Genomic DNA, 11,915 nt, shown 5'->3' with positions numbered 1-11,915 from the left:
TTTTGGATCCATTATGTGTGGATATCCAAGGTATCACAACAGTCTTTTCTTTTTTCTTAAACTCTGTGCCCGATCAAACGATGTCAGATAAGTTGAGACAGAAGAAATATCTTATTAAGTCAAAAGCATTGTTATATTGCATTTATGCAATTTTTTAAATCTTACATACTCATGAATATGTTCATGTACACGTACAAAGCACGTATCCAAAGACTACTTGGTTATAGAGAATCACAATTATGAAGAGGGCAAGAGGCCCTGTAATACTCTGGACTCATGCACTTAAGAACATAAAGTTTCTTTGGTGAACTTAAGCATATTGCTTATGAACAACTTTAATTTTTTTATTAAGTTTATTTTTCTTTCTGATGCACCAAAAGAAATTATGCATAACATGATCAAAAAATAAGATCAACAATCTAAATGAAGAAAGGGGATTGCAAAAGTTAAGTTCAGTGGTCACCAACGAATGACACAAACTGAAAATTCAAAGGGAAAAAACCTCCGGTTTTTTCAAGTAAGAGAAATTAAATGACATTTCATACATTCTACGACATTAATAAAACAAAGATTCAAAAGTCTTATTTATTTTGTTAAACTTCATCAAATAAAATTCACACAACCAAATCAAAATAGAGAAAATAGTACTACACAACAAAGATAAATATACACATTTTCTCACTTCAAGATAAAAACACAATCTTTATCAACACCATGTACTAAAATTGAATCTTTTACTCATATTCATTCACAAAAAGTCAACCCCAGATGGAAAAAAAAAAGAGTATTTAGGTAAAAACCCAACATGGGAAAACTATCAGCATGCCTGTTTTTTTTCCTTCTTCTCGTTTCTCTACAAGTCTAAAACCCAACAAAGATTCTTTGAATCCTTAGTTGGTAAGAACATATCATAAGACAATAATTTCTTATGTCATTCTCACATATGACTCAATTAGGGAATTTTGATGTTTAATTATCACATGTTCACACACGTGGCATACTATTATTGGCTATGAAATTGATAGGATGGACCCTACCGTTGGATTATTATGATTAAGAAAGGGAGTGAGACGATAGGAAGTAAAAAATTAAAGCAATCAAAGAGGACAAAGAAAATCGTCCAAAATTTGTTTTTAGTTTTATGTCTTCTTTTGCGTTGGATCTTTTTTATATTTAAAATATCTAAACACGGTCATTTTATTCTATTCAATTTGTAATTGATCAGAAGAAATTATTTCCATGTAAAAGAATGGGATATCATAAGAGGTTGAAAGTTTTTTCTTGATGCCATCAAGATAAATATCATCCATATCCGGAGAAAAGCAAACAAAGGTTTTCTGACAAATGAAGAAGACTTGTTGATATAGGACGATGTGATTATGATCATCAAATTTTCGATCAAACCTAAGTTTTACACCATTTTAATGTAACTTTCGGGTCTAATCTTGACATTTTGACCTTTTATTTTAGTAGGTTTTATTTGAGGAAAAAAGAAAATTACAAACCAAAAAAAAGTTTTGCATTGTTTGATTTCTAAAACATGAATTGTGAAGTTCTCAAAATAATGTTTTTCATCTAGTCTAGTTTAAGTTGAGAGTCTTTAATATTTAAATGGAGGAAATTTCATAAACAACCATAGTTTGGATAAGAATTACCATTCTATATTTTTCAAGTCCAACACAAATTCACTAAATAATCTTGAACATACAAAAAAGTACTTATTTTGAACTCAATATTCACTCTAGATCATATAATCTAACTATAATTTATATATATTTGGGCCAAGTATTTGGTGGCAACTTGGGCATGACTACAAAGTATGTTTGTTGGGTCAATGGGCCAAAAAAGCAAGAGTTTTTAAGAGTTTCTTCTTGTTTTTGCTCTGGTTCATCAGATTTGGAATACAATTACCAATCTATACTACCCCCTTGACAAACTGTATTCTTGAACAAAAGATAGTTGGTTTATTGACAATTAAGTAATCTAACAAAATAATTTAAGTTAAGAGAAACAAAAATAAAAAGGCAGTACATACCCATTGTGATTTTATAAGTGGAATTTAGGAGCATGGTGCGTACGTAGTGTTATTGCTATCTTGTGAAGGTAGAGAAGATGTTTTCAATAGATCCTCGGCTCAAGTAAAACATATAAAAAATCAACATGTAAAACAAATATTGTATCAAAGAAATCATCTTGGAAACAATTAAGAAGAGACCAAGTAACAACAACAAATAATACCATAACTGAAGCAAAAGAAACAACAAATAAAACTAAAATTAAAGAATATAATAAGATGGTTTTAGAGTAATTATTACCCTTATATACTCCCTCCGTCCCTTTTTAGTTGTCCACTTTAGAAATGGCACACAGATTAAGGCAACAATGATTAGCACAGTGAAGTTACAATTTTACCCTTATGACAACTTTTCACTTCAAAATTACAACCACTTATTTGAATTAAAGTGAAATAAATTGGAGGGAAACAACATACACTTTTATAATTTTCAAGAAGTGTAAATAAGGGTATAATAGGAAAAAATTTGTTGTCCTTTCTTGATTTGTCAAAATGGACAACTAAATAGGGACAACCAAAAAAGGAAATATGGACAAGTAAATAGGGACGGAGGGAGTAGAAGCGGAACTTGGGTTGGACTAACATTACCCTTATATAGAAGTGGTACCAAAAGCATTTCAGGTTGTACTATAAGGCCTCATAATTTTTGGCCATCTGTGGCTCAATTTGATTGGGTATTAATAACACCTAAAGGCTCTTCTCTGACAGAGCTTTTAATAAAAGAGCTGCTCTTAAAAGTGAAATTTTAGCCCTTCCACCTTCCGATGCTCTCTTTCATTTTTTTCCCCACTGTTATCATAACTTCTGCCCCGTGAATTTCACTTGTATACGTATCTCTGATTTAATTATTTTTTATTTTTTTAAATGATTTTAGGTCTTATTTTGTCGATTTAATTATTCGACCGATTTGATTTTTCATTCAGTTTTGCTGATTTTTATTTGGCCTTTGTGTTGTAGTAGTGTTGCATGCACTGAATTTAGAGTTGATTCAGTTTTGTTGCTTCAGATTCTTGTGCTCCTTCACCTGTACGTCTTCTTTATTTATGATTATTATTTAAAAAAAAAAAAAAAATTAATTATTGAAATTTAGTGTTCTTTCGGCTTCTTTTCTTGATGTGAGTGTTTTTTCAATTTATTGATTTTTCATGTACATAACTTTGCATTTACTTCAGGGCGAAAAAAGAAAATTGCAAACATGAGTTTCTTTAAGTTCATGGTTGATAACTTGCTTCCTCTCATATGTGTCCAATGGTTTCTCAGATTAATTAAAATATTACAAGCATATTGGGAGTAATAAAATCATTGTCAAAGGGATTATTGTATTGGTCATGATCCATATTGCTCTGTTCTTATTCAATGTCATCCGAAGGTATCTGTAATCAACAAATCGATGATTGCTCAGTCTACAAGTTTATTACCTAACTTTTTTCTCCCTAAGGCCTAAGGTACTGACTTTGATGATGATATATGCTTCAATAGCGCCTTTTGGGTATACATGTGGACAAATCCGTGGAGTTTTTATCCGAAAAAACTTGTTGAGTCGATTAATGGCAACAACGTTTCAAATAAGATTGAAGAAAGTGGCTTTGGAGCCGTCTATTATGCTGAGCTGAAAGGCAAGGTTAGTTTAAGTTTACTTTTCCCCGTGCTAATGTTCGTCTATTTATTGGTTAAAAAAGATATGACTAAATCAACAAAAATCTCTTTAATTTCTTAATTTTCCATCCACACATCTGAAAAAGTTCCACCATCAATCGAAGGAGCCTGTTATAGATGTTGTTTCTTGACGAACCTACATTCGGTATTAATTCTCAAGTGCTATTTGGGATGTTGGAAAAGTGAAAGACGAATTTTACAGCATTGCCAACAACATTTAAAAGAATTTGAAAGACGAACCTACATTCGGTATTAAATCTGTTTTTTTTTTCTTGATACAACAGTTGGACGAATTGTGGTAGCCTTGGAAGAACGGTTAGAATTGATGGCTAAAATATAGTCCATCTCCATGTAAAAGATTTTTATTACTAATAGATTTTAGAAGATTACTTTCCTTCAAGTACATACTAAAGGATTGATTATTACTTGAAGATAATCTCCTCCTATGTAATTAATGCAAGTGGATCAATTCTTTCCTATGTTGACAGTTTCCGTGACGTTCATGTTTGTTGCTGAGGTTAGACTTCCACGCGAAGAAGAAGAAGACCGCTACAGTACTTTCTTGAGTAGAAAACAATCCAATCGCCCACCTTTTTTCTAGATTTTCAACTAATGTGACTTTTTCAATTATGCTTCTTTATTTTCCTCGTTACGAGAATTCAAAATGCTGGTAACTGAGTGTAGCTGAATTATTATTTTCAAAACAAAATTTCAAGAACTACCACAAATTCCAGAATTACAGGATATTGTTTTAATTCCATTTCCTCCTCCTTTAACTTAAATGTATTTGTTGCTCTTTAAGTTCAAAGTTTCTACTTTTACCCTGACGACTATGATTATTTGGAGAAATTTCGGCTTATGAATTTTCGATATTTTTAATGAACTCTTTATAGGATCTCCACTAGGTACCTTTCAACCACCATAAGGAATCATGTCGGTGACTTTTATTTCGCAGATTGAAAGTGAAATCGTTGAAGGTTGAGCCTAAGTTCAATGAATGAATAGTTCCTCTCATAATGACTTCTGCTATGGTGAATTTTTCGATACTTGCCTTTGCATGTGAAACTTTTTTATGATATTAGAGGACGGAACATGGCTTTTAACTTTGGGTTATGTTTGTTTTCTGGGGCAGGTAGTAGCGACAGCAAACAAATAACTATTAGCTAGCAATTGTCTTATGATCTTTGAAATGATTCCTCTCTTAAGATTATGTAAAGGCTCTTGAGTAAAGTAGTGAAGTGTGCTAAAGGTAGCATTTTCATAACATTTTCGCATTTTCATGTTTAAGTTTGAACTTCATTTATTTTGAACATATGCTTGCTACACTTTCTCATTAATGAATTTTATAGATCGAGTTTGTGCTATGTGAAAGGAGGTAGAATGCTAGCTGTTAGGCTATCTACTTATTTTTTTTCATTAATAATGTGATTTCTTATGTCTATGAAGAATTATGTGGTTTGTTGTAAGTTTCATGATGCGTCTTTATAGCTATATATGTTGAACATCGAGTTGTTGGGAAGAAATTTATATTTGCTTGAAGTTGATAGAAAATTAGGATCTCCTATCAACACCATGATATCCATTTTTTCCCCATGTTTTGACTAATTTAGTGGGCTGCTTCTTACAAATGAAATGATATTTTTCAGATTTTTGGTACATCAATGGCTGTGCAAAGACCACATCTTCAAGAGTTTATATACATCAAAGGCAATTGGGTGGTCCTTGCATTTTTAACTTTATTTATTTACTGATTATTAATTTGCTATCCAATTATAATAGTAATCATGTAAGAACTGCAATCGTTGTTTATAATAACATGCTTGTGACCCTTCATATTGAAACAATGAAGTGAGATAACACATGTATCTCTATTTATCAACGACTTAAAATATGATTTTCATGTAATTTTTTCTATTTAAGTGAATAACATGAACTGATTGTTTTGGGCCCGTGCTGCACTGTCTAGTATAAATAGAATGATAAGTATGTTAAACAACACTCGACTACTTACTGACCTTCTTCTAACGTTTGATCTTCATGTCCTCCTATCTAGGTCATATGCTTAGTAAGCTTCGAGTGAATCATGTGTTGTCGAATTACCTCTATTCCAAAAACTTTTTCAGCCTACCTCTACCTCTCCTTATACCCTCTATAGTCAGTCTCTCGTATCTCATCAATGGGGCATCTGTGCATCTTCTCTTCACATGCTAGAACCATCTCAGTCTCGTCTTCCTCATCTTGTCCACCACGGAATCCATTCCCACTTTGTCATAAATAGCTTCATTCCTAATCCTATCTCTCCTTGTATACTCACATATTCATTTCAATATCCTCATTTCCGCGACTCTCATATTCTTGAATTGCGGGTACTTGACCGACCAAAACTCTACCCCATACAATATTACATATACGATCACCATTTTATATAACTTACCTTTAAAGTTTGATGACACATTCTTATNCTGAAAAAAGAGATTAATGGAAGTAATAATAAATCATTACAAAGTAATGAAAATAGAATGAATCGGTCAGAATTTTAGAAGTTAAGAAATTGACCCAAATGAAATAATGAAGATGATGGGTGAATAGTGAAAATAAAAATAAAGAAAAAGTATTTTTTTTTCAATTATCCGACGTGTCATCGATGTGGCATAGAGGTGGCGCTTAAGTGGCGCGCGTGCATTTCACCCATAAGTATGAAACTGGTATTGTATGTGTAAGGTGCTATTAAATTCACTTGAAATAAGTTTAGGGGGGTAAATAATTACCCGTAAAGTTAAGGTACTAAAGTGAGTTTTGCTGCCAAGTTCAAGGGTGTTTTTATGTATTTTCCCTAAACAATATAATAAAAATGAACTACACTCATCAATAATTCAATATACTTTGGATCTAATTATCTGACGTTTTGGTACTTTTAGAGATCATTTTATTAAGATATCTCTGATTAAAATTATATTTTTAGATTGAAGGTATATATTTAGGACCTGTTTGGAAGGACATCCTTGTAATTAAATTTGGTGTAATTGGATGTAATTACACTGTCTGTCCTGTTTGGTTGAACAGGTAATTACTTGGTCAGCAGGTAATTGGTGTAATTGGCAGGGGTAATTATACTCTACAATCACAGGCAGGGGCTGTGAATTGCTGGTACATGATGTAATTACCCGCTGAATTACTTTTTTTTTCTATTTTTTTTGTTTTAATTTTTTTTACTTCTATTATTTTAAGTTCTTTTTATTTTTTTATTATTCTAAAAATTTGTAAAAGTTTATTTTTTATTTTATATTATTATATTTCATTTTCTTCTTGTTCTCAACCTTACTTTACGTGATTCTATGCAATTTTTTCGTATTATCTATTTCTTTATGCCAAGCTTATTTTCTCATTAGCATAATTTTATTAGTATTCTAATTTTTAAATTAAAATAGAATTTGTTGTTAATTAAGGTTATAGACTTACATTTTCTTTATTAAGAAAAAAATAAAAATAAATCATATTTATGCATACTATGTTGAAATTTTTTATAAGAGTTTTATGTTAAATTTTTTGTTTTGAATTTATAACTTATGTTATATTTTCAGTTTCATTTGTTTTAGTAATATTGAATTCACATTGCAAGTCATTTTTTAATTAGACTTGATAGATTATATTTTTGTCAAACATTTTATAATTTATGACATTTTATTTATATATTAATTTTTTTATCAAACATGCATTTTACGATGTTCGTAGAAACTTCATACTTTTAGTTTTACGATCAATTCAATTGTAATTACAATGTGGCATCCAAACAGGACATGTGTAATTACACTGTGGCAACCAAACAAGTTAGTGTAATTACTAGGCTGATAATTACTACCCTAGTAATTACACCAATTCTAATTATCAGGTGGCTTTCCAAACAGACCCTTAATATCAACTTTGATCCTAAATATTCCATCTTAATCATCCAGCTTGGTATTATTTAATTTCATCTCCTAGAAATCGATGATATTAGTAATACATGTACAATAGAGTGTATTACTAATGCATAGACATATTGAAAAAATGTACTATCAAACAAGATACTATTAATAATGCATACATTAATTTCTCCAATACGTAGCATTACAAACATTGAATATATCCTATAATAATCTAAAAAACTCATCAATGGTCTAATGTTTTAACAAAAATACCTGGGGTTGAATTCCAAGTAATATTAATGGAAAAGAAGATAGGAAAAGAGACACAACCAATGACACAAACAGTAACAGCAAGAGCGAGTGAATTTTCTAAGGTAGAATACATAGCAGTTACAAATGCAACTACAACTGCGGCCATTGCAAAACCTTGCAGAGTACTTGCTGTATTATAATTCATCCATAACACTCTAAGCAAGCGCACGTTGATTTCACCAGCGACTACATCGCTATTTGCCATGGTAGAGTAGATGTATATAGCAGCAGCAGCACATGTAAATGCCAGGACATCCGAAATAACAAATACACGGAATGCTGTTTTCTTTAATAGGATCGACATCCCTTTATTAGGACCGTCATCGCTGTCTAAACCTCCTGGCAATGTAAAACCAGCTGCAAACGCGACTGTCATTATTAGAGTAGCAACAACTACTTGTATTTCAGTTGATTTCAGAATTTTTTCCATTTTTAATTTTTCTCTCTTAGCTTTGGCTTCATCATCATCCTTCCTCATCTTTTGTAGTTGTATCTTTCTGCTATTTTCTGTTTGACGTTTTACCTCAAAGTCACAACGTTGTCCCAATCGTGCATTCATGTCACGCAAATCGGCTACCAATTTCTCCTAATTAGGATCAGAAAATTAAAAAATACTATTTACAAGTAAAAGCACAAATAAAATAAAAGCAGAGAAACAAATTAAATTTGTAGATTATTAAAATGTACCTTCTCTGTTGTCTGAGTGCGAGAGGATGCAATGTCAAGTGGAGTCTGGTTTTCTTTGTTAAATGTCATCTTGTTTGCGCTAGGATGGTCTAATATAAATTGAGGCACATGGTTCCCATAGGCAGCAAGCAAATGGAGTGGAGTATTGCCCTCATTATCTGCCTCATCAACAAGTCTATCATAACAAAATCTGAACTTAAATAACGTATTGACTAGCATTTCGCGATCGTTCAATATGGCAACATGAAGAGCATTTTGGCCATTGCTATTAACCATGTCCCAACAATCTGGGCAGTGAATTAATAACTCATGTATTATCGCTTCATGACCTTCACTGGCTGCAATGTGAAATGCCGTCGTCCACTCATTTTCGCTGCCTGCCTGATCGTAGGCTAAGGATTTATTCCGTCTCAACATACGGAAAACTAGGTCTGTCAATCCTTGTTTAACAGCATAGTGTAGTGAATTCCAACCCCATTCATCAGCTTCTTTGCATAAATGTTTATTCCATTGACATAGTGCTATCGCACATTCTGGTTAGAATATATGGTCAACAACAACTTTCTAAAGCATCATGATGACATGATAATTAATTCTGTACTCACGCAGCTAGGGGACAAATAACGATTCTTACCTGTGTGTTTTTGAATTACGGCTGCATGTAGAGGTGTTCGATTGAATGGACCTGCAACATAAGTTGGTTCCTCGTAAACATTCAAGATTTCAATCAAAGCATCATGAAAACCAGACTCTGCAGCCAAATAAAGTGGTGTCTCCCCAGCATTATTGGCTGGGAAGTCGTGTTTAGGATCTAGTAATAATTCCATCAACATATTGACAATGCCAATATGTCCACTTCTAACGGCCTTGTGCAAGGCCGTATCTCCAATGCTATCCGTCATCCTCACAAGTTTCTCTTTTCCTTCTACACTAACTAGTTTTCCCACCACTTCAATTTGCCCTACATTAGCTGCAATGTGAAGCGCTGTTTCATTTTTATTATTCTTATAACACAATAATGCCGGGCTAATCTTAAGGACTTTTTTCACAAAATCCCGTCGGCCAAATAGAGCTGCCACATGGAGGATTGTGTTTCCGTTGGGAGTGACTTGGTAACCATTTTCTTCCTCCCTTTTCAGATGATCAACAAGTGAAAAATCACTATCTTCCATAATCCCTTCCATTGCAGCATTGTACATTCTTGGATCCATTATGTCGTGTGGATATACAACTGCATCACAAAAGTTCTTATTTCTTAAACTTTGTGCCCAATCAAACAATGTCAAATAAATTGAGACAAATGAAGTATCTAGTTAAGTCAAAAACATTGTTATATATATTAGGGAAAAGGGTCAAATATGCCCCTAAACTATTCGAAAAGGTCTAGATATACCCCGTTTAAAGTTTGGCTTACTCGTGCCCTCGCCGTCCAACTTTTCGTCTAGATATGCCCTTATGGGCGTTAAATGTCAAATGGAATTGCCACGTCATTTTTATATTACCACGTGACATTTATATTAAAGCGAAAAGGGTCAAATATACCCCTAAACTATTCGAAAAGGTCTAGATATACCCCCTTTTAAATAAACTATCCGACCCGTTTTCAACAATTTTTTTTCGGTAAATCCCGAAAATGAGTAATTGACTAATAAAAAATAGGAAAAATATGAAAAAAATAATAATATAAAATTAACGCCAAAAATTCGCAAATAAATATAATAACCTTAAATTCAATAATTTTTTTAAATTTTTATTTCTTTTCGATAAATCACGAAAATGAGTAATTGATTAATAAAAAATATGAAAAATATGAAAATGACTTTATGCTGAATTTTTGGGTTATATTTTTCATATTTTTTTATTAATCAATTACTCATTTTCGGGATTTATCGAAAAAAAAAATAAAAATTTAAAAAAATTGTTGAAATTGTTGAATTTAAGGTTACTATATTTATTTGTGAATTTTTGACGTTAATTTTATATATTTTTTCATATTTTTCCTATTTTTTATTAGTCAATTACTTATTTTCGGGATTTACCGAAAAATTTTTGTTGAAAATGGGTCGGATAGTTTATTTAAAAGGGGTTATATCTAGACCTTTTCGAATAGTTTAGGGGTATACTTGACCCTTTTCCCTTTAATATAAATGTCACATGGTAATGTAAAAATGACGTGGCAATTCCATTTGGCATTTAACGCCCATAAGGGCATATCTAGACGAAAAGTTGGATGGCGAGGGCACGAGTGAGCCAAACTTTAAACGAGGTATATCTAATCCTTTTCGAATAGTTTGGAGGCATATTTGACCATTTTCCCTATATATTATTGCATTTATGCAATTGTTTTAAACTAACATACTCATTAATATGTTCAGGTACACATACAAAGCAGAGACTACTTGTTTATGGAGAAAGAGGCCCTGTAATACTATTAAGAACATAAAGTTTAATTCTTCTCCTAGCGAACTTAAGCATATTACTTATGAACAACTTTTTTAAAAAATTATCTAGTTTATTTTTCTTTCCAATGTACCAAAAGAAATTATGCATAACATGATCCAAAAATAAGATCAACAATCTAAAGGGGATTGCAAAAGTTAAGTCCAGTAGTTACCAACCAATGACTCAAACTGAAAATTCAACCTCAGCATTTTTTCAAGTAAGAGAAATTAAATGACATTTTTGTACGTTCTACAACATTAATAACACAAGATTCAAAAATTCTATTTATTTTCTTAAACTTCAACAAATTAAAGTAACACAAACAAATCAGAAAAGAGGAAATAGTACACAACAAAGATAATTAAATACACACATTTTCTCACTCCAAGATAAAAACAAAATCTTTATCAACACTATGTACTAAAAAACCAATCTTTACCTCATATTCAATTCACAAAAAGTAAACCCCAGATGGAAAAAAATGAGTATTTAGGTAAAAACCCAACATGGGAAAACTGTAAAACTAAAGAAAGATTTGATTAGGTAGCTCTTCGACATACCTTCTCGTTTCTCTACAAGTCTAAAACCCAACAAAGATTGTTTGATTCCTTAGTTGGTAAGAGCATAACATGAGACAATAATTTCTTATGGCATTCTCACACTCTATGACTCAATCAGGGAATTTTGATGTTTAATTATCACATGTGGCATACTATTATTGGCTAGGAAATTGCTAGGATGGACCCACTTCAAGTCTCAAGGATAACAACCATTGGTCAAAGAGGACAAAGAGAAAGGGAGTAAGACAGAGAAAAAGTAAAACATTAAAGCAATCAAAG

The 11,915-nt window shown here is 31.9% G+C and overlaps 1 protein-coding gene across 1 annotated transcript; it reads right to left on the bottom strand.

Annotated features, from left to right (window-relative positions):
* Positions 1-7,879: 7,879 nt before the first annotated feature.
* LOC125851124 (ankyrin repeat-containing protein ITN1-like) lies at positions 7,880-9,461 on the bottom strand. The gene is made up of 3 exons (XM_049530913.1): positions 9,269-9,461; positions 8,635-9,167; positions 7,880-8,533 (listed from the first exon to the last, which is right to left on the bottom strand). The coding sequence occupies exons 1-3, from the start codon at positions 9,459-9,461 to the stop codon at positions 7,880-7,882; spliced, it is 1,380 nt and encodes a 459-aa protein (XP_049386870.1).
* Between the last annotated feature and the right edge of the window lie 2,454 nt (positions 9,462-11,915).

Source organism: Solanum stenotomum, unplaced genomic scaffold (assembly GCF_019186545.1).
Source record: "Solanum stenotomum isolate F172 unplaced genomic scaffold, ASM1918654v1 scaffold22792, whole genome shotgun sequence".
NCBI classification, from domain to species: Eukaryota; Viridiplantae; Streptophyta; class Magnoliopsida; order Solanales; family Solanaceae; genus Solanum; species Solanum stenotomum.
This window is presented reverse-complemented; position numbering and strand designations above follow the sequence as displayed.